Source organism: Galendromus occidentalis, unplaced genomic scaffold (assembly GCF_000255335.2).
Source record: "Galendromus occidentalis unplaced genomic scaffold, Mocc_1.1 scf7180000075563, whole genome shotgun sequence".
In the NCBI taxonomy this organism is placed as follows: domain Eukaryota; kingdom Metazoa; phylum Arthropoda; class Arachnida; order Mesostigmata; family Phytoseiidae; genus Galendromus; species Galendromus occidentalis.
The window spans coordinates 92,275-113,018 of record NW_003803553.1 but is presented as its reverse complement, the minus strand read 5'-3'; the positions used below and the strand labels follow the sequence as shown (position 1 = coordinate 113,018).

At 51.5% G+C, this 20,744-nt stretch overlaps 4 protein-coding genes across 4 annotated transcripts; 3 read left to right on the top strand and 1 right to left on the bottom strand.

Moving 5' to 3' along the window:
* Positions 1-2,860: 2,860 nt before the first annotated feature.
* On the bottom strand, positions 2,861-5,337 carry LOC108864138 (serine/threonine-protein kinase SBK1). The gene is made up of 9 exons (XM_018639159.1): positions 5,176-5,337; positions 4,318-4,497; positions 4,021-4,173; positions 3,819-3,931; positions 3,633-3,737; positions 3,443-3,538; positions 3,250-3,368; positions 3,017-3,099; positions 2,861-2,908 (listed from the first exon to the last, which is right to left on the bottom strand). Exons 1-9 carry the CDS (start codon positions 5,335-5,337, stop codon positions 2,861-2,863), a joined length of 1,059 nt encoding a protein of 352 aa, XP_018494675.1.
* Positions 5,338-10,482: 5,145 nt separating this feature from the next.
* Positions 10,483-14,400, top strand: LOC100897280 (trypsin-like serine protease domain-containing protein masquerade). The gene is made up of 7 exons (XM_029111254.1): positions 10,483-10,570; positions 10,931-11,179; positions 11,306-12,916; positions 13,017-13,072; positions 13,241-13,377; positions 13,477-13,906; positions 14,008-14,400. The coding sequence occupies exons 1-7, from the start codon at positions 10,483-10,485 to the stop codon at positions 14,173-14,175; spliced, it is 2,739 nt and encodes a 912-aa protein (XP_028967087.1). The 3' UTR covers positions 14,176-14,400.
* A 1,324-nt stretch (positions 14,401-15,724) lies between these two features.
* Positions 15,725-17,308, top strand: CSN7 (COP9 signalosome subunit 7). Its single transcript, XM_003737491.2, has 3 exons — positions 15,725-16,194; positions 16,577-16,652; positions 16,795-17,308. Exons 1-3 carry the CDS (start codon positions 15,991-15,993, stop codon positions 17,268-17,270), a joined length of 756 nt encoding a protein of 251 aa, XP_003737539.1. The 5' UTR covers positions 15,725-15,990; the 3' UTR covers positions 17,271-17,308.
* A 2,068-nt stretch (positions 17,309-19,376) lies between these two features.
* On the top strand, positions 19,377-20,335 carry LOC100897136 (uncharacterized). The gene is made up of 5 exons (XM_003737513.1): positions 19,377-19,400; positions 19,519-19,652; positions 19,739-19,815; positions 19,925-20,005; positions 20,104-20,335. The coding sequence occupies exons 1-5, from the start codon at positions 19,377-19,379 to the stop codon at positions 20,235-20,237; spliced, it is 450 nt and encodes a 149-aa protein (XP_003737561.1). The 3' UTR covers positions 20,238-20,335.
* Positions 20,336-20,744: the final 409 nt, after the last annotated feature.

Below are 20,744 nucleotides of genomic sequence, written 5' to 3'. Positions count from 1 at the left end.
AGGAGGCGAGCCGGCCTTTCGCGCAGAACCGCATGATTATGCGGGAACGCTCCGTAAGACTAAGATATAGGGCTCAGGATGGCTATTTACATCGACCCGCTGTATCACATTCATTTGATTAGGAAGCGATCCACGACCTCAAACTATGTACAGAGGCGATTCCTCGCTTACGGCCCCCTCCCGAAAGGGGATAGTTTTTCAGGGCGGCAGGAGACTCCTCGAAGCTTTGCTGTGTCCATGTATAGGAAATTTGTCTCCTTGATCCCTGGATTAGCTGATTCCAGGCCAGGATTCTCACCGGGCTCCAACGAATAGGGATACTCTGGCAATCCGGTGACTCAATGACAAAAGAGGGAGCCCTGGGACTCCGGAGTTCGTCTCATACCGGGTGGATCAGTCGCCAAGGATTCGGTAAAAATTCCGTATGGGGAACATCGATGCTCGATGGCAACAAGAGGAGTTCCTGAATCGAATGTGCTCTGGAAACTCCAAATGACAGTCGTGGAAGTTACTCCCTCTGTACCGAAATGTGGATCTTGCAATTGCGCGACAGCGTGCCCAAGCATTCTGTTGTCCCGCCACTCGCTCCAGAGCTCTGCGCTGGCAGAGCGGTGAAGAGGCCTACCTGGTCTCCAGACGACAACGGAATCTTTAGGATTGATATATTGCTGAACTTCGAAGTTTCACAGTTGCCGTGGAAACTGGCAAAAATTTAGTCCTAGTTCGTTCCACTGATGCGGCTGATAGACAGGGTCTACGATGATGATCAGCCGACCGACCGTCTGCGGTGTGTATCTTAAACGACGGAACGACGAGAGAGCGGAGCCGTGCCGACCGGCGAGCGAGGAAGGGTCTTAACTTCGTTCAATGCAAGAAATCGAGAGATCTCGACTCGCAATCGGAAAAATGGGTCTCTCCCATCGGATCTGAAATTTCCGCTAGTCCAAGGGAAGCGCAGACGAAGTTTCGACTGGCGGAGTCTCCTCGACGTCTTGGATTCTGAAAATTTGAAGCCCACAATCAGATGAATCAAGGAGCGGAGCGGAATCACCCTGCTCTGGGCGAAACGGGTGCGGACCGGCGGAAAAGCGTGGCACTCAATTTGCCCATCCGAATTACACGCATTGGAGCTCCCGTATCGTCAAAGGAGGACTGATTTGTCATGTCTTCGGGCTGACCGATACATCGATAGCTGAACATCGATTCCCAGGTAGCTTTTTTGAGGGAATCGGTGGGGCTGTGCGGTAAAGCTACGGTCAACGTGAGGAGCTCTCCTCGTTCTTCGGACCTCCCCCCATCTATCCTTTTGGACAAACCTCCTTTTTTTTCCTCGTGCTTTTGTCTCCGCGGCTCGTCTCAGTCAGTCGCGTGTCCGCTAGAAACTGCGTTGAATCATGTCGAAAGCCGTGTGACAGTGCCGGCACTCAGAACCTGGCCAAATCCTTCCCCAGGATTTTGTGAACACACAGGGGAGATCGATTCAAAGGCAATAGGAAGACGTCGACACGAGCGTGGGACGCTATATGTACTGGGTTCAGATAACTTTTTTTCGGAATCCGCAGTATCCAAAGACGATGGAAGTGGAAGGAATGATCCTCGGCCGCTCTCCGCGAACGAATCGCCTCGCTTTGTTTCGCCTCGATTTGATAATGGGTAGGCAGCATGGAGAACCACGGCGAAATATGATCGCGAGTAAGAAAGGGGACCGGACACGGGAGACTCTTTTCGATGATGCGTGTCCCCTCCGCCCTCCCCCAACTCCTCTCGGATCGGCTGATTCGTGGGACTGACGATAGAGAAGGGCCGAAAACGTGCGTTCGGATATTTCCCCTGAGCCTACTACCTCCCCTTGAGCGACACTTTTCTTGTTCCGCGCCGGAACGGGCGTGCTTCTGCTACGCGAGACTCCTTTCGGGGAGCTGGCCAGCTTGATAACTCAATTTCGGATCAGAGAAGAGATCAAGAAACCGTTCCGGAGATCGTGGGAGGAAAAAAACTTCGAGAGATTTTCGTAGTGGGGCTCCCTCTGGGGGAAGCGCGTTGTATGGTACCCATCTCGAAGTCCTGGGATCTAAAAGACTCTCGGAGATTGGTTGTAGAGCGCGCCGGAGACCCAGCGGACCCGAAGTTGCCTGGCGGAACCAAGGGCTGATCGGGTCTTTCCCATAACGCTTCAATTTTCCTTCACCTTCCTGGTCGGAAGAGCAGAGGATAGCTTCAGGAATGAAAGCGACTTCGGCAACGGAGACTTATATCCGTTTTGTGCTCCCTCAAAGCACGGTCGCTCGTGGGCGATCTGCGTTTCACCGGGCAAAGGTGGTTCCTATGGGGCTCACATAAAGATCAGAGATCCGCCCGATACGAAAAATTGCCGAATTAATTGTCAAACTGCCTGTCGGCTCAAAAGAGTTTGGGCTCAGCTGAATCGCCTGGAACGACGCTTTCCCGAGGGCTCGTCGAGCTCATTGCCTTTCGACGAGAACCGCTGCTCGCTCATCGTTGTCCTGCTCACGGTGACGAGCGCCTACTCTCGATAAACTCTCATGACTTGTGATTCACGACGCATCCCCCAGGCGGATTCCGACGAACACCAACGGAAAACCCGATGTAGTTTCCCCCAGAAGACGAACTCCCATGATCATGGATATAAATTCTGCTTATTATTATCGATTGAAATGAGCCGGTGGGTGGGTTGATTGAAGGTGTCTGCATGATAGCGTTGCATATATCTCTGGCAAGTAATTTGAATATGTGAGCTAGCATGATTGGATGTCAATCTTTCTCCGAGAAAACCCGTCCCCGTGAATGTCGAAGATTGTTCAGATGATAATCATTCTTCATGATCCCCGAATTCGACGCTTCATCTCAGAGTGGGTGAAGTTTCTCTCGATCTTGGTAGCGTGCTCCCCTGCAAAATGGGATTGCCGATTATTATAGAAACTTCTGAATCATCGGAAGCCGTGAACGCCTGGTTTAGGTGTTTCGAAGCCGTAGCAGTGGAGCATCGATGCCGCACCTTGAATGAGTTTTTCCTCGTCTGCTCTGCCGGGAAATCCGGACTGAGCAAATTGGGATTCGCTGATCCCTGTCCGGGTAGAGCTGGAACGATAGGGAGACGAATATTTTATCCATTCCGGGAGAGTCGAATTTTTTCGGTGTCGGGGATAGAGCGCCTCAGAGAGCTCCCTTGGCCTGGAGTCCTGGAGCTATCGGACTGCGTTCAGAGAGATGATAATTCCCAAAACTCACGTGAATCGTCCGCCGACAAATCGAAACGACTTCCTTGTCTGAGCAACATCCAACGGTCAGCATAGTACTTATTGACTTCAGTGATCTCGTACCTCTTTGAAGGTTTCTGCTCCATGAGTCTAGAAATAGAACTGACCTCAGCTCCGGCTGGCAGAAAACACCTCAGAGAAACATGAATTCTCGCATGACTCACCTCCTGAGCATCCGCAGAAGTCTAGGCGTGAAACGCTTGAATTCCCGGGGAGTTCGCGTCGTTCTCCGCTTTTGCCATTCCAAGAAATCGTTGAACCTCGAGAATTCATTTTTTTGAAAATGTATCAAAGCTGATAGAAAATATCGAGACCTATTTTCCGAAATTGGAGCTGTTGCCCGGGAAAACCTACCTCGGATCCGTGATATCGGCTTTATCCCATGGAAATCTGTCTGTCAACGCTATGAAGATGAGCATAGCGATTTGCCATACGTCTGAGCCGAGTTCCACGTGGTACCTTTAATTCGTAGAGGAAAAGTAGCTCTAGCTCTTGAAATGAGTGCCTGCTTGAAAGAGAAGGAAAGCCCACAATGCTCACCCTTCGAGATTAACCATTTCCCAAATCTCCGGCGGACACGTAGGCAGAGAGCGCGTTCGTTTCTTGACCAGAGTCCCAGCTCGTCTCGTAAGACCGAAATCCGTCAATTTCACCTAATCGAGGGGATTGGGAATCAATTTCCGGATTCGGTTCACCCGAAGCTCATTGCTATCGAGAGCGCCATCGTACATTACCCGCTTACCTTGCGCAAATCTCTAGTGAAGAGCAATATATTCTCCGCGCGTACGTCACGATGGACGAGATCTTTGCTATGCATGAATTCCAGGGCAGGTACGATTTGACGCAAAACGATTTTCAAATCCGACTCTTCCAAGCCGCCTTCTTGTTCGATGACCTGCTCAAATTCGATACCGTTCAGGAATGGTCCTACACGTCTGAATAGAGCTCAATCCATCGCTTCGCGACCCCGTATACTCGAGGTGCATCCATGATGTGGGATAGTTTATACGCCACGCCGCAGATTTCGGGTGATACCCACCTGCCACAAATCTCCTAAGGGGGCGACTTCCTGTGCGAAGTAGTAATAATGTGTTGTCTCGAACGAGACATCATAGGTATCCAGGATACAGGGATGTGGAGACAGGAAATACGAATAGTGGAACTCTATGAGGAAGTCTCTCAGAAGCGTCGCGGCTTTCGGTACGGCTTTCAGTGCAACCTTGAATAAGATCTGATGCTTAGCTTTTTTTGCAATAGCTTTACGCTGCGGTGTCGTCCGCGAAGAATTCGAGCGTTCCAGGTCATGAATTATCGCGAAAGACATCCGAGAGCCGAGCTGGGTTATTCGCTCGATCACCTTCCAGGGCAGATCGGAAGAAACGCGTGCATCTGAGCGGTGCTCCTCCGGGTCTTCAGAAGGTCAATCGGGAATCACGGGGCTTCTAGGTAGAGAAATCTAGACCTTCTCTCTTGAGCTTCTTCTCTGGGTCCTCTCGAGGGATATGAAGCTCGTAAATCACATGCAGGAAGGACTCGGAAAAGCTCAGAAGCTCCCTCTTGCTTCCAAAAACTCTGCCGAATCGTTGAGCAAGCTGAGCTATCGAGGGAATTTTTTACATTCCGCCACGAGCGAGTTCGCCAAGCTAGAGACAGATCGACTCGGATCGTCCGAAACATTCGACTAAGCGAAGGTGTTCTTTTCGCGAGCGAGTATTTGACTAAGAGGTCCGACCGGATATCAGGTCAACTTAGACTGGGGGGAGCACTCCCAAGACAGGGAGGGCCCGTAAATCCCCGTTCTCGGATGCACATGCAAGCTTTCGAGCTTGGGAGCAGGCGCGAGGAGGCTGTAGTCCTTAACTATCAGTTATCCGGTTATAAAGATATGTCAGCGTACCTCAGTAGAGGTGAACCTGTTCCTTGCCAATGATACTTTCCCGTAGTCCCCAGATCCGATTTCCCTGAGTATGTCGTATTCTTGTTCGATGTCTTCCATCCAAGGGAGGGTCAACTCTCGAACGCGTGAAATCGTCGCGGATCGCTTGAGACTGGTCTCCATCTTCCGCGGGAGGATCGAGAGCCTTACGAGTTGAGCAGAATACAAATACCATGCGACGATCGCCTTCCCGTTCTCTGGGGATGTCCGATGATGAGAACAACAAAATCGAATATTCCGTAATCTCAACTCGACTTATACTCGGTCGGTGCTTCACTGTCTGAGTACGTACTGCACGTCGAGTGATTGAATGGCGCTTGCACCTGCGTGCTGGTCACAATTCACGGGAACAGGATGACCCCGGACCGTTTGATGTTCATGCTACAGGCGGTGGTGACTGTGGGCATCTCGGAGTTGGCCTCGCGTTTCGCGAGGTGTTATCGCAGGGTTCAAGTCCGCTCCCTTTCGGAGCACGCCGAGCACTCAACACTCACTAGTCCAGAGAACGAAAATTATAGAGACAAGAGCGGATCGGTCGTGAGTGACTTGAAGAGGTTCCCGATGATGTCGATAGATAGGAGCTCGACGACGACGACAACGACGATGACTAGATGTGAACGACGACACTGACCACAACAACACGTTCAGGAGATGGAACAACGGCAACGAACTAGGTCGAGCTGTGATCAGCTGAGCTGTGAACCGTTGCGCGAAGCCAGCTTGTTTGCGGAGGCGGAGTCAGCCACATAAATTGCGCATAGGTTGCTAGCGTTAAGAAAGCAACACCCGGACAATCCTATGCCTCGATGCAACGGGTAGGACGTCTCGGCAGATAGCAGCGCACCCAGGAGAGGCAGGGTGTATAGAGTGCGCGAGCCGCCTGCCTGTTTGCCCGGCTGCTCGTTCGCGACCGGCTGTGAGACTAGCGAGCCCTGTTTGGCGCTTGCCGGGTCGGTCGGTCGCGCGACCTCTCTCTGGGTCTCGAAGCAGTCGTCGAAGACGCTACCGTTGCCCGAGCTGGCCACCAACAGTCGTGCCGCGGCGGTGAGAAGGCAGGCACGCAAGCAAGCCGCAGCAAACCAACCAACAAGACAGTCATCAAGCGAATGAGAGAGCAAGCCACCCAGTAGCCGGTTAGCCGAGCTAACACATAGTCGCGAGCCAGTCGTCGCTTCAACTCAGCTTCCCGGCTAGCGAGCAGGAAGCTGCGGACTAGAGTTCCCTCTTTGACGAAGACGACGCTAGAGCCACGACCGGTCGGCGCAAGCCGAGATACAGTCAAGCCGAGAGCCAATTGGACGACAGTCGCCATCGAATCGTAATGCGACAAAAGTGCCTGCAATAGCCCAGGCAACAGACGAGGAACCAGGTAAATGAGAAGTCCGAGAGATCGTTTGGCCGCTGCCCTCGCTCAGGACGAGCTCTTCCGTCGGACGGAAGGGTTTGGGTGTTTCGAGCTACCTGATTGTTGAACGCTTCGTTTCTTCGAGACACGTGGCAACATTCAAGAAATCCTGTCCCAAGCAATTAATCTGCCCTCAGTCAGTGGGATGACTGATGACCTTCGCATCAATCCTGGAATCCTGGCTCTCGCCGCAATATTATTCAATTCCTGGGCGAAACTTCATATTGGCCAAAAAGTAGAGAAGTCAACAGCTGAGGTCGGGTGGTTTCTCGATGCCGATCCATCGATGTCCCTCCTTCGCTCAGTGATCTTCATGTAGAATCACGTCACCGTCACCACTTGTCCCCTGTGCTCCCGGAATTCTTCGACATTTCGGAAGTAGTGGGTTTTTCTGCTGTCGAGAAGGTCGCGTCCGACAATCATTCCGGGAGAATCACCAAATGCCACCACATACCCGTGAGAGCGACATCTACAACTCCTTCTACGCAATCAGACAATCCTAATGCTGATGAGTAAATTCGATCGAATCCGGAATGTCTTCTACATCAGCAACTCGAGTTCCCCTCATGCTGACCAGGAGGCTTACGGGAAGCTTCACGGGAGCTCTTGTCAACAAGCCATCGAGACACCGAGGCCTCTTACAGAGGCGTCAACTCATGCGTCCTTCCTTCACGATTTCTCGACTCGCATGATCCGAAAAAATGAGATTGTGAGAGCGGATCCTTCCCTTTTCAGATATCTTCCATCAGATATTCTCTGCCAGAAGCAAAACCGAGCTCAAGTGACAGCGGGACTGGCCGCAAAAAGCAGGTGGGAGGGCACCAAGGCATTTCGTCGGGTGGTTTCTCATTGTCAGACGGGTGAATGCCCCGTATAACATTATGGAACAGTGAGTTGGTCAGAAGTCAGGACCGGAAGCGGATTCGCGCGACAAGCCTGGGGGTTCTATCTCTTATATGCATGATGTGTCGAGCGACACGCTCATTCATACGGGTAGAATGAATTTGAGCGGTCCATTTCCGAGTATAGCTTTGCATGGTATGCTTCGTGTATATGGAGGACAATTTGGCGTTCGGATCTCTCGTTCTTCCGAGAGCAAGTCAATCCGCGCTATTTTGCGCTCCGTCGAATGTAATATTCCATGTTCCTGGGACCGTTGAGAGTACCTGCCCCGGAGAGGAACTCCGACGACGCGGAGTGGTAGTTGATATCATAGGTGAATTTATATGTGGAACAAATGAGGGTTCATCAACAGAAATTTTAATAGGTAGATGTAAGTCACCTTGTGTGTCTGAATGTTTGAACGGGGCTTCTACCTCCGGTACTCCTTGACAGACTCGGAAATGTCGGCTCCGTCTCCGGCTGCAGCGTCTGTAGTCCGTCACCGGCATCGTTGACTCGCAACAGACGATCATGAAGAGCTGTCAGGATCGGAAGACGATACGCAACCGGAAGACAGGTCCGGAGGGGCCTCGGTTCCACGCTTGACGAGCCCGTCCAGACAAACCGATAGCAGCGCGATTCGAAAGCTCGACTTCACTATTTACGGAATTCTTGAGCATCAGATAGAAAGTTCACAATTGTTGAGCAATGTCATAGCCGTGCAGTAGGATGAGGGATCGCAGAATGATCAGAACCGGAATCAACTTCTCCCTGAACTTCCGATGCCTCCGGTGCGATGCATACATCAGAGGACATTCATCGCGGCGTTTGTGTACCGCGAACGATTCACCGAAAGGGAGGATAGTCCACTCCATGCTGTGCTAGTTAAGAAGTGGAAGACTTGGCTCATCAATGCCTGGGCGAACACGGATTTTTCCGGAAGATTCCGCGAAAACGGTCTGTAATCGTATGTCTTACCGGGTCAACCGAAGAATGCGGTGTCCGGTCCTGTTTGCCCGAGAAAGCTAGGCTCGAGGGCCCGCTTCCATAGTTCCAGTTCTAATAACCGCGCTGCCGTTAACCGACAACTTTGCCTCGGTTCCTGGGGCGAGACTTCGCGACTTCGAGATAGGGGAGAGCCTGGAAGACGGCGGACGCTTCATCGATTCCGGCGTAGGAGATGAAACCTTACTATAGATCTAGTTCGAAAGCCCTTGAGCGATGGTCAGGCGGTCCCGTAACGTTCGAGTGCGATCGATGGGAGCGATCATCACTGGGAGTCTCTGGATTTCAGAATTTCCTCTTCAGCAGGAAGATTGAAGGTAACAAATCTGCGGCGCCAATGCAAACGAAGTCCGTCTTGATAAAGAAACGTCAACGATACGACAACATTATGCTTATGCTTCCGTTGATCCATATAAGTCATGATCATTTACATATGTTATATTTCTCTTCGTCGGGGGCGATCGCTCAGTGGATCGCTCGGGTCTCCTCTTCCCATCATTGTGGCTGTTGCTCCATTCCATAATTCAATGCTCGTCAAAGGGAAAAAGAAAGCTTCCCCCTCCCCCGTCGATTATTCCGAAGGCTCCAGAAGAATCTATTGACCCGGATCGGTACATGACCCGATGTAGACACGTACATGAAATTCTAACGAGACATCCTTAGTTGTCCGGAATGTCAAACGCCAACGGAAAACGACATAGTTCGTCCGCCGCGCCGCTCCCGAGCCGGGTTCAACCAGAAACGCTCTGGGTATTCACCATGAAGCTCCAGAATTCGCGGGTTCTGCTTCTCGGAGACGTAACGATAACTCGTTGAAGGGTGTCTCGCGAACGTGCGATTCGACTCAACAGGGTCCGCGGTTTCTCCTCGAATGCCGACAATCGTTGCGAATGCTCGAGGGAAAAACGCCGGATACCTCGGTGCCTAACTGATGAACACCAGAAAGTGCGGAAAAGGGCAGATAAACGTCGCGTGTCCCAACCTCACGTGCATTCCAATTTCACAGAACGAAACAGAATTGTGAGATCTATCCCTGAAAGATTTCGCGAAACGGCAGTGCGAAGATCTCTGCCGACGCTCACTTAGAGTCAATGACCGCTGATCAAGTTGCCAGAATCTACGGGGAGCATCAAGAAAGCTTATCTGACTGAGAGGAATTTTCAAAGTCAGATGACACCGAGCTCTGCGGAAGGAATCACCGTCGAATTCGGTTGTCGATTCGAATGATGGCGGAGGATTTTAAAGTTTATCATCGCCACGCATCGAAGCGCGGTCGACTCACGATCGAGGATGAAGCGCTCGCACTTCGCCGCACTTGCCATTCTCATCTGAGTCTTTAGCGGCCCACCGGCGAAATCGAGGAATACTCGGCGGGATACTCCTCCACGTACATATTTCCTCCGGTCGAGTTTAACGATGAATCCTCGTCGTAGGAGTCCACCATCGACTAGATTTCTGAGAGTCTGCTCGAAACCCTTGCTCGAATGAAGATGGACTCGGCGTGGTCTGAGTTGGACTCTAAGAGTTGCCGTTTTCCCGTGGCGTTTTCGATCGTGGAGTAGTTGACGAAAACGAGTGGAGGGGACATTGACGTCCGCATTCGGGAAATCTCAAGCAGCGGCTTAGCGTTTCGGTGAATTCTCCGTTACCAACAAGCAGCCGTGACGGAGTCGAGTCCTGACTGAAGAACTCTCTCCCTCTTTTCACGTTTGAAGAAAAGTTCGCTTGGCGCATCTTCAATCTTCAGCTGGAATCGGCGCCAGTTTGCCAGCTCTCCGCTGCGTCCCACTGCAGTCGGTGGCAAGCGACCTCTCGTCATTCAGTGAACGCCTTCATTATGAGCGGCGGTTGTCAACATAACGGAGGACTTCTTCTGCGCTTCTGAGCAGTGTTATTAAAGTGCTGTGGCCTCGTACTCGCTGTCTGTCGCGGTCAGCGCCTCTCGCTCCTGGTTCAGTCGGAAGACCGTCGCCGAGATGCCTCGATCGTTCATCGGTTCAATTGTCCTATTAGTGGGTTATGCTGTTTTGTGCGACGGTCAAGATACCAGTGCTCTGATTTCCGGTGAGTATAGTAATTCGCTGCCAATACCTCGTGCATATGACTTCTCTGCTTCTCGGGCTCCTGCCCGCCCGCTTGCTCGTGTGCGCTCGTAATTTTTCCTGCTGACTCCGTGGCTTCCTGAGCTCCTCGATCGAGGAGCTTCAGCGTAAATATGGGAGTGCTCGAGGAGGCATGCGAACGAAGTCTACGTCGATCCTGGCCTGTCTTCTCCACTAGATACTGCTTGAACGATTCGGAAATTTTTCGGGTCTCGATGAGGCTTCACCTCTGTGATTGCGTTCGGATCACCGGTGCCATTGTCGCCACAGCGTCAGCCTCCGCTGTCTATCTGCTTACTAAAAGAGCCAACCCTCGTTGTAGGCATCTTGGGCAGTCTAACATCCACGACTAAAGATCGAGGCTGTCCTGGGGAATGCGTTCACGCAATCACCTCTCTGCTGTGCGAGCAAATTCTCGCCGACGGTCAGTGTGGTGCCGCGTATCTGCGTTGCTGTGTCGCATCAAGCGGCGATACAAGCTCAAAGGATACCAAAGCGCCAGCTCTTGAGAATCCTCCCGCAGTTCAGCCCCAAACCACTTTAGAAGCCAACGTGACCGAGGGAGCTTTAGGTAGGGCGTGACTCATCGGACATTAGCTTCCCGTTTGAAGTAGCTTTGAACTCGCGTCTTGCCACAGCATCTCATGATGCGCTTTCCAACAACCAGGCTTTCAGGAGACTCCTATTTCGATTCCAGACAAACGGGTCGAGCCGGACGTGCCGATTCTGACAATCGCGGCGTCGAACACCTCCCAAACAGAATCTCAACTCAAAGATGAAGTCTCGACCGACGCTTCCGATTCGAATAATTGTCCCGGAGCTTGTGTTTCGTTCACGTCGTACTGTCAAACTCGCGTACCGGAAGGACAGTGCTCGGAGGGAATGATTTGCTGTCTCCAAGAGGACTCGCAGAAAGTGATCGAAAAGAAATCCGGGAATCCCATCGAATGTCCGGGCAGCTGCGTTTCCTCCCTGTTCAGTTTGCTGTGCGACAAAGTTGATTACACTGCAACTTGCTCATCGGGCGGGGCGTGTTGTCTCAATCCGGAACCGACGACTACGGAGTCTCCGACGCTTCCTCCGTTCCAGCAGTGTCCCGGGAGATGTCTCCCGAACTTCATGCACAACACGTGTCGAGGCCAAGGGAAATACGTGGTCAACTCTCAAACGAACTGTCCCCCGTCCACAATCTGCTGTTCAGGTGCTCCGAACGAAGTTTACACGAACGATCGCGGTCCCGACGGTCCGGGAATCATCCTTACTGGTCCGAACAGCCCCCATGCCCCACCGTTCCCGCCGTCGACGGCCTTCAGTCTACCGCAGATGAGCAATTCTCAATCGCAAACATCCAATTCGAACCAACAAGCTCACAATACCGCCGAAATGTTTGGAGTGCCGAGGCCGATACGGGAGGAAACGGTCGGACCCATCACGAGCGCCGAACTCGTGACGAAAATCGCCAGTACGATCCATTGCCCGGGCAGTTGCATAGCTCCTCTGATGAAGTTCACCTGCTTCGGATCAAACAACGTTTATCCCCATTTCAAGTGCACCGAGGGCTACGTCTGTTGCGCAGATACAGGAGATGCGAAACGAATCCTCGGCAACGCGATAATTCTCTACCAAGTAGGATCTCTTTCGCAATCTGAGCATACGATTCCACTGAGTGAACCGGACAGACCGATTTTCGAGTCTCGGCCGCCCTCCTCCTCTGGAAACTATCTCCCAGTGGATACGAACAAACTGAATCCAGCTAGTGAGCCCCAAGAATCACAACTGCAGCCGGTTAATGTTCGAGTCCCACCGTCCCACCACAGTTATGCACCTCAGTCGTCCGCGAAACCCTCTGCGGGGTCGGCCTCGGCTCAAGCCGGATTCGTGCCCGCTTTCAAGCCGAGTCAGAAGAACGCGATGCAGTCTCCCTCGAATTCCCCATCTCAGGAAAGCGGTCACCAGGTGCCCTCGATGCCAACACCCCCGCCGCCGCCGTCGAATGCTCCGCCGGTACACCTTCCTGTCAAGCCACTCCCGCAACCACCAGCTCCGCCGTTGACGGTGCCACTCCCGAATGAGAAACCGAAGACACCCGCATTCCAGATTAAGGTTCCCAACCGAGGAACCTTTCTGGGAAGCAAGAACTTCAATCGTCCTTTCAAACCGATAGTCAATTCGAACTCGGCCAACAACGCGGGCAGAGTATCTCCGCCGGTGCTGACCAGCGGGGGTTTCGTCCCTGCGTCCTCACCGGCCACATCGACACCGATCTCGCATCCCAGTCCGCCGCAGAGAGCTCCGAGCCCAACAAAGAGTTCGTGATCTTCGTCGTATAAATTCCACGAGTATCCCGAGACCGTATATCCTCTGCTTCGATCTACAGAGAGAACTTAAACCTTGACGTGTTTTTGCAGCCGTAGTGAGAGACTCTCTCAGTTGTGGTCGGAGAGGAGGTTCGCGCCAGCAGCGTGTGAGTACCGATATCCGTGGGTAGTTCTCGGATGCCCGGATTTGGAGCACTCTGATATTCTTCTTTCACAGCTAATTCCGCAAGTTTCTTCTAGAAGTTGGAAAGAGTGAGGGATCTTAGAGTCGAACAATAATTTGCCTTTCGATGACGGATCGCTCTCCCGCATAGGTGATCGGTGGCAGGGACGCTCAGCATGGGGAATGGTGTTGGCAGGCTGCGATCTACAACGACAAAGGACAGTACGTCTGCGGGGGTGCGCTCATCGGACCTCAATGGATCGTCACCGCCGCTCATTGCGTCACGAAGTACGTGATGATTCCCTCTATCGGCTCCAGAGCATTCATTCAATAGTCTGGGATGTCGACGGCGACGCGAGCTTATGTCCGTTTCCATTCTATCTACAGGTACGTCCGGAACGGGGACACTTTCTTCGTTGAAGTTGGGTCCGTTGATCTCACAGCCCAGCACGGACACAGTCGTAAGAAAGCTTGGGCCAGCTACATACACCACAACTACAACGAAAACACCCTTGACAATGATGTCGCCCTGGTGAAAGTCCTCAATCCTTTTAACGTCAACACGAGCTCAGCGTGCATCGTGTGTCTTCCGGGAAAACACGGATCGAGAGTCGATCAATTGGACAGATGTACCGTAACAGGCTACGGAGCTCTTCATGAAGGCGGGCCTATTGCCATGAGAATCCGAGAGGTCAATCTGCCAATGGTCGAGGAAAGAGACTGCATTTCGAAACTGAGCATCGCAACCGAAAAACAGTTCAAACTCCCCACGAGCACCTTCTGTGCAGGAGGCGAGGAAGGGAGTGACGCATGCCAGGTAGGGTTCCCCCAGGGTGATCCGCGACCACATCCAGGGAGGTCTCCTTCCCTCCGCGAATGGCTTCAAGCTCGATGAGGTCAATGAATCATTCGTTACAGGGCGATGGCGGCAGTCCCATGGTTTGCGATATGGGCGGCTTCTACGAGCTGAAGGGCTTGGTGTCCTGGGGATTGGGTTGCGGACGTCCAGATGTCCCTGGAGTTTACGTGAAAGTGTCCTCTTTCATCGGATGGATCAATCAGATCATCAGCGTCAATACGTCCTAAACGACATCGTCGTCGTGTAAGCTGTATATACGACAACCCATGAGCTCCCAAGTTCGGGAAGTCCCGACGTGATGCTTGCGCTCTCCAAATGTAATTTTATACAGCCTCTAGAACAAAAGTTCCCGAGACGGGAGCCTGGAACCCCTTGGGGGTCCCTCTCCTCGGGGCTCTGAAGATAGAAGAAAATGAGTTATGTTGTGATCCTTCGAAATAATATATTCGATGTAGCTTGCGAGAATGTCGACCAGCCCTACTGCGTCACAATTTATAGCTGTACCGACTGAGGTTCATTCGATGAGAAACAGTTACATTTTCTTTGTCTGGCCAAGCTTCCGACCAGTACTTCCGGAAAAACATCGTGAGGCACCCCAAGTTGGGGAGGAATCGAAAACTGCTGCTCTAGAAGTCGAAGCCCGAAAGGCTCAATCGATCGATCGAGTCGCTCGGTGAAAATGGATGAGACAAAAAATAAGAGAAGCATGCTGCCCTTGCATACAAGCGCCTCTGGTGGAAAAGACGCGATGCGATCGGCACGACGCACAAAGTAATACAACCGCACTAGCTTCCACCAGGGCTCAAAAGTTCAGGAGTCTGAGAATACGATCTGTGAGACTCCGTCGAACGAAAATCCCCGATGGAGGATGAAGCAGTCCGATGAGGGACATTAGGAATTGTTGGTGAGGATTTCTGCTCGGAATTCAGCGGAATCCGCTCGTCGCTTATTCGTGCACATGAGTGTTGCAAGTATCGTGGAACTTGTCGTGAGAAGTTTCAAGTCGGATGAGACTCGGAGACTTTTCGCAGGCCTGCTCTCAAGGACGGCATTCCGCGATCGAGACGAATGTTGAGCTGAGCCGCGATTGATGTCCCACTCGAATTAGCTTATTTACGAATAAATTATAACGTATTATCCAATCAAAGTTCCGCGAGCTGCGGCCAGCTGTCGTCAACACCATTCAGTTCAATTTTCATGCGTGGTTCCTCGAGTGCCTTTCAGTTTCGCACAATTTGCTCTCTCGACATTCGGATTAGAATGGATCTGACCGACTGCAGTATGTCGCTTCCAGCGTTTTCATTTCCCTTCGACGACGCGCGGAGCGCCCGGAAAAAAGGATTGACTTCGAAGGAAGTAGTAATTCACCTTCGCTCTTGCATGTGCAAGATGCTTCGAGTTCAAAAGAGGGGCGAATGCTCGAGCATCCTTTCCGTCTTTCTTGGATTCAGATCCTCGGTCGAAGCCAAGGAATGATATTTCGTCCGGTCCTACGATTTCGAAAACTTCCCAATCGTTCCGTTCTTTCTCCTGGGGACAAAATTGCCCAGGGATTCATCCGCGACGGTTATCATTGATCCTTCAAAACTCTCGATCTTGTCGTTGTTAATTAAACCAGGGAGCCCAGTCCACGGATCTTGCATATCCAAATCCTCGGGGAAGCGATTTTCGGTGGCGCTGTCGCGAGGTTGTCGACTTTCGAAGCCGCAGCGCACATCTTCTGCGTTTGAAACTGAAATCCCAGACAGCGGTCGAATACCCGCTGTTTCTGGGGAACACAGCCCGAAGATCAGACCTACACAGCAGCGTGTATATCCCTGCGGAACATCTGGATTATTACTTTTGCGCTCGAACAGCTCAGGAGAAATTAAGGAGAAATTCCCCTCAAGTGACAGTGGGCTAGCCCACTCGGTTTGGCGACAAGTGTCAGCGGAGGCGCCATATAAACAGCAGAATCAAAGCCTGAAGAAGTCGCGGTGCACTCGGTTCGGAACCGGCGGAAAGTACCAAGCTGAGTTCACCGGTCTGAGCCGCACTCCACCATGCAATCGGCACAGTCTCTCGAGAAGATGGATACTCGGAGCGTCCAGAATATACTTCAGAATTCAGGCCCCCTCGAAGCCCACGTCAATAGAGCGCGTGAAGCCACAACAGCAAGAGAAATCAAAGATATAATTGAAAATGCCGTGGAATCTCCACAGGTTCTGGTCTTCGGGGAACTCCTCGACTTGCCATCCGTGAAACAAGTGAGTCTAGACATTCGGTCCACCTGTAATGGTTCTTGCGCGGAAATATGAACCTTCGAGCGGACTCTTCGGAGTTGGAGCTATCCGGGCGCCTGATTTGGGATGCCGCCGGGAAGTGTTCGGATCTTGGCGGAGGGAATGCTCAAGCTTCGCAGCAGAAACCCTGCCCCTGGAATTCCACCGTACCGTTCCTCTCCGACGTTGATCCCTTCCGTGACCCTGAATCACCAGAAGTCCGCATTGAATTTCGGAGACTCATGTGTACAGCCGTGATCATATCAATATGACTATCATTCTGGCAGAGAAGGAATGGTTCGAATGACTTGATCGTCCGTAGGAATCATTCAATGGGTCGGAACTTCCAACGCGAACTCATTTTCAGTTAAGGGAGACCGAGTACGCAGATCACTTCAGACTTCTCGAGCTTTTCGCTTACGGGACCTTCAGAGACTATCAGAGTAAGTTCTATCGCAGACTGTCTCCTCGCTGATATCGAGCAGTTCCCGGAGCTTACTACGGGGAGCTTTGGAGGTGGAACCAGGTTCCGATGCTAGAGCCGGAGCTTTCATTCCACTCATCCCTTCATGAATTTCGTTCCAGGAGATCAAAATCCGTATCCACAACTGAGCGAGGCCATGATCAAGAAACTCCGGTATCTGACGGTAGCATCGCTTGCCTCGCGCTCTCGATCTTTGCGGTATTCAGAGCTGCTCACCGAGCTTGGTCTCTCGACTCGACGAGAGCTAGAAGATCTCATTATCGAAGCAATGTATGCCCGAATCGTCACTGGGAAACTCGATCAACGCAGCGCAAGTCTCGAAGTGGACCGTGCCTTGGCCAGAGACGTTTCCGAAGATTTATCTGCCGTCAGTCGAGTACTGGAAAATTGGAGCGCCAGTTGCGAAGCTACGTTAGAAGCGATCGAGAAGGAGTGTGAGAGATCGTCGAGGCTGAAAAACCAATATCAAGAAAGATTGAACGCTTTGGAAACCCGCGTGCTATCCCTGAGAGCGGCAAACAACGACGAATCAGAGGAGCAGCCTGCTTCAAAACATAAGGTTCGAGTGAAAATGTAGACCTTCGTGATCGAGGCAAGAATAAAAGCATTTTAAGAGGTTCCCGTGGAAGTTCGTTTCGATGAAGTTCGTCGTCATCCGGTCTCTCGTCCACCTGGTTCTCAGGGCTACATCGGATTCTACACGGTTCGGCCAACCGAACATCCTCGTAGCCGATCAGACCCTCAAGACAAATGTACATACCGTATTTCCCCTAATAGGAGGGCATGTTCTTATTAGCGAGCATGCTCTATTTGGCGGGCATAGTTTCAGAGATCTTATCCAGACGGGCATATTTAATTAACGCGCACTCTCCTGAACCTCTATTTGACGGGCACCCTCCGAGCGTAGATTCTAGAACGAACGTCTCACGGAAAGTTCAGAAAGTTCTATCCGGCGGATCTCTGTTGCCATTACGAACCGCGGAAGAGTCGCTGAATGTTCGGCGTTGCTGACTTTTCTTTGGAGAGATCGATTCTAAAATAGATAAATCTCCCGATCTAGACGGACATGCTCTTATTAACGGGCACTCCTAATTAACGGGCACCCCTTTAGAGCTTCTGAACGATAAACGGGCAGGCCCCCTTATTAGAGGAAATACGGTATATGTATGAAAATATACGCAGGTGGTTCGATATATCGGCGCGCCCCCTTGAACACGTCGCCCGCGCGGAGCCACTGGCAGAAATGAAACCATCGTCCACGTGACAACAGTGTCCTATTCCTCCAAGTTTTCAAACGAGGGCCCTCATCACCGAGGCATCGGATAGAGGCAGGGTGCCAGAGGGCTTCTTGTAGACCCAACATACATGAGGCTTTATCCCGGATGCGTCATCGGACCAAATGGGATTTGCGGAGTGAGCATTTCGGTTGGCGTTGGACAGCCCCTTGCCGACGGGTGTCATCGTATAGAGATCGTTCGCTCCTGCTGTCATCCATGCCCGCCCATCTCCCGTCGTTCATATACGAAGCGGATGTCACGGCCTCCTGTCCCATATCTTGGATGATATTTCTATTTCTGAAAATTCACGCCTCTATTCCGTTCGGAAATGAGCAAATGAGCTATTCAGGTTCGTCGATACGCTGGACTGTGCGCGAAGCTTCTTCTTGAACCAGGGAGATCTCGACAAGTGCGGGAATAATGATCTAGAAGCGCGTGGCCGGGGATGTTCCTCCGACACCAAGAGCACAGGGTTGTTTCCATTGTCCTCGTCTTGCACAGCTCCAAGCCCGCTCCCGGGACAGTGAGTGACTCTCATCCATCGTCGAGACGAACTCGTGCATACATATCGTGGCGCAGAAATTCAAGTTCGAAGAGCGACAAACACTTGATGAAGGTGGTTCTACGCAAGACCCCTGGAACCGTCGATGTACATATCTATCTCTACGCGGCATCAGAGCGCGATGACTGCTCTCGGCTCTCTGACGCCTGAGCGAAAAGGCTTCCGAACTTTTGATTGTAAGCAATGATTTTGAGCAGGAGACCGATGCTCGAGCAAGCTGCGGAGAGTGCGCATCGCCTGACTCGAGGATCATGCTCTCCATCACGCGGTGCAGCGAACGATTCGGGGGATAGGTGAGCATGCCATCAAGTGTAATTGGCTCTGATCCGAAATGAGAATAGCATGCTGTATTCTAGCTCAACGCTGTCTGTGATTCTTCGTGCATTGCACTTCTTTGTTCCGAGATAATCCTGCGCTCGGCCAGCGGGCGTCATTCACGAAAGATCGGACTTTTCGGTCAGAGCGAAAAATGTACCTCGCCAGACATGAGAAATATCAATACGGAATATTTAGGAACATGGCCCGTCGTCATAAGCGACCAACATTCTGGCAAGTGGGCATAGGTTAACGTCGACCGTCGGAATCAATGTCGGTATGTGAAGTTTGCGCAGCTGATATCAGGAAAAATTTCAATTCCTCCAATTAGGCCATGAATTATTTGCCGACTGAGTCTCCTGAGCCACAGTGAAGAATCAGACGAGATCCCTGCTCAGGGAAGAAAATCCCAGAGACTTGCGAGCTCGAATTCCCCATGGGATCCGTCGGGATGCACGTTTTCTTTTCAATCGGCTCTCTGATTTCGCTATGCATCGTCTATACTAGCGCAGAGCCGGTGACACAAGTAATGGGGAACTTCGATCCTGGAAAGGTGAGATATTTGAGTAGATACGGCTGTGATCCCCATCATCCAGAGTGGTAAGTGGCGGGGCTGCAGGACATTACCACCCGCATGCACGCTCAAAGTCTACAGGAATTCCCATGCCCAGTTTGTAGGAAAATGGTGGTTGATACGAGTGACAGAACGCGTTTTCAATAACGACGAGGACTGCGCGCATTTTGTAGTCACGAAGAAACAAGACAATATCTACCACGTTGTATCCCAGTTCCATAAGACGAAAAGGTTTGTGATCTCATGATGGAGAGTGCGAGTCATCCTAGATCAGTCAAACAGAACGTTCCAATAACACTCATTAAATGAACAATCAGCGACACGATCCGCGAGCTGAAATTTGACGTCGTGGACGAGAGGGAAGAACCCGCGGTCTACGATCTACTCATAAATGGTGAGATTCCCGATGTGGTGGGAGCAAGAACCGGATGCAAGCTATCGGGCGGCGACGTATTCTGCGCAATACGAACAGACTGAAGCGAGCTAACTGAACTGTATCGCAGGCAAGAAGTTTGTAGAGGTGAAGATCCTAGGGACGGACTACGATAATTGGGCTGCTATATACATCCAAGAAGGCACTTACAGTGAGTATATGTATTCGAGCAAGGAGTGTTCTTTTCTTCTATCATCTTCTTGCTTTTTCTGAACTTACATTCTTCTATATGCATATTTATATTTACAGGTATATACGCGATTGCGTCTCGTGGTCCGAAACTCGACGCTCAACATAGCCAGGCTGTCAATGAGATCATGAAGGCCAACAATGTGAACCCTGATTTCCAAGAAGTCAATGGAGCCTGTCCTGACACTATTTAAGGCTCATGCAACAGAACGACGCATTATCGCGACAGATTTTCGCTTATCAGACTGCCTCTCATCGCGAGTAGGCTCCTATTGAAGTACAATACATCATCATAATAAACCATAAGAGACACGACCCCGCGGACCGGCTTGATTTCGAAGATGATCGGAGCAGCGAGTCGAACTGCGACCGCCGTAAGGGCTCGCTCCCTTCCGCACATCGACTTCCGCCCGGGGTAGGATTTGAAACTGCGCTAGAATTCCTCTTGGTATTCGTCGACTGGGGCAATCTATTTTCGCTACTAATTGCAGTCTAGTTCGACCTCGATTCAAGGGTGAGAGCCGCCGAGGACTGTTTAATCTCTTTTTGATTGTGATAATGTTTCCCTCGCTCGCGACGGGGGCGAGCATCGTTTAAGAGCTCAGTACGATCTTCTCCTGGAAGATTCTATCGACAGCTCCGCCATGAGAGGAGCGACCTTGAGTTTTCTAATTTTAATCTCCTCGATGGTGCCAAGCTCG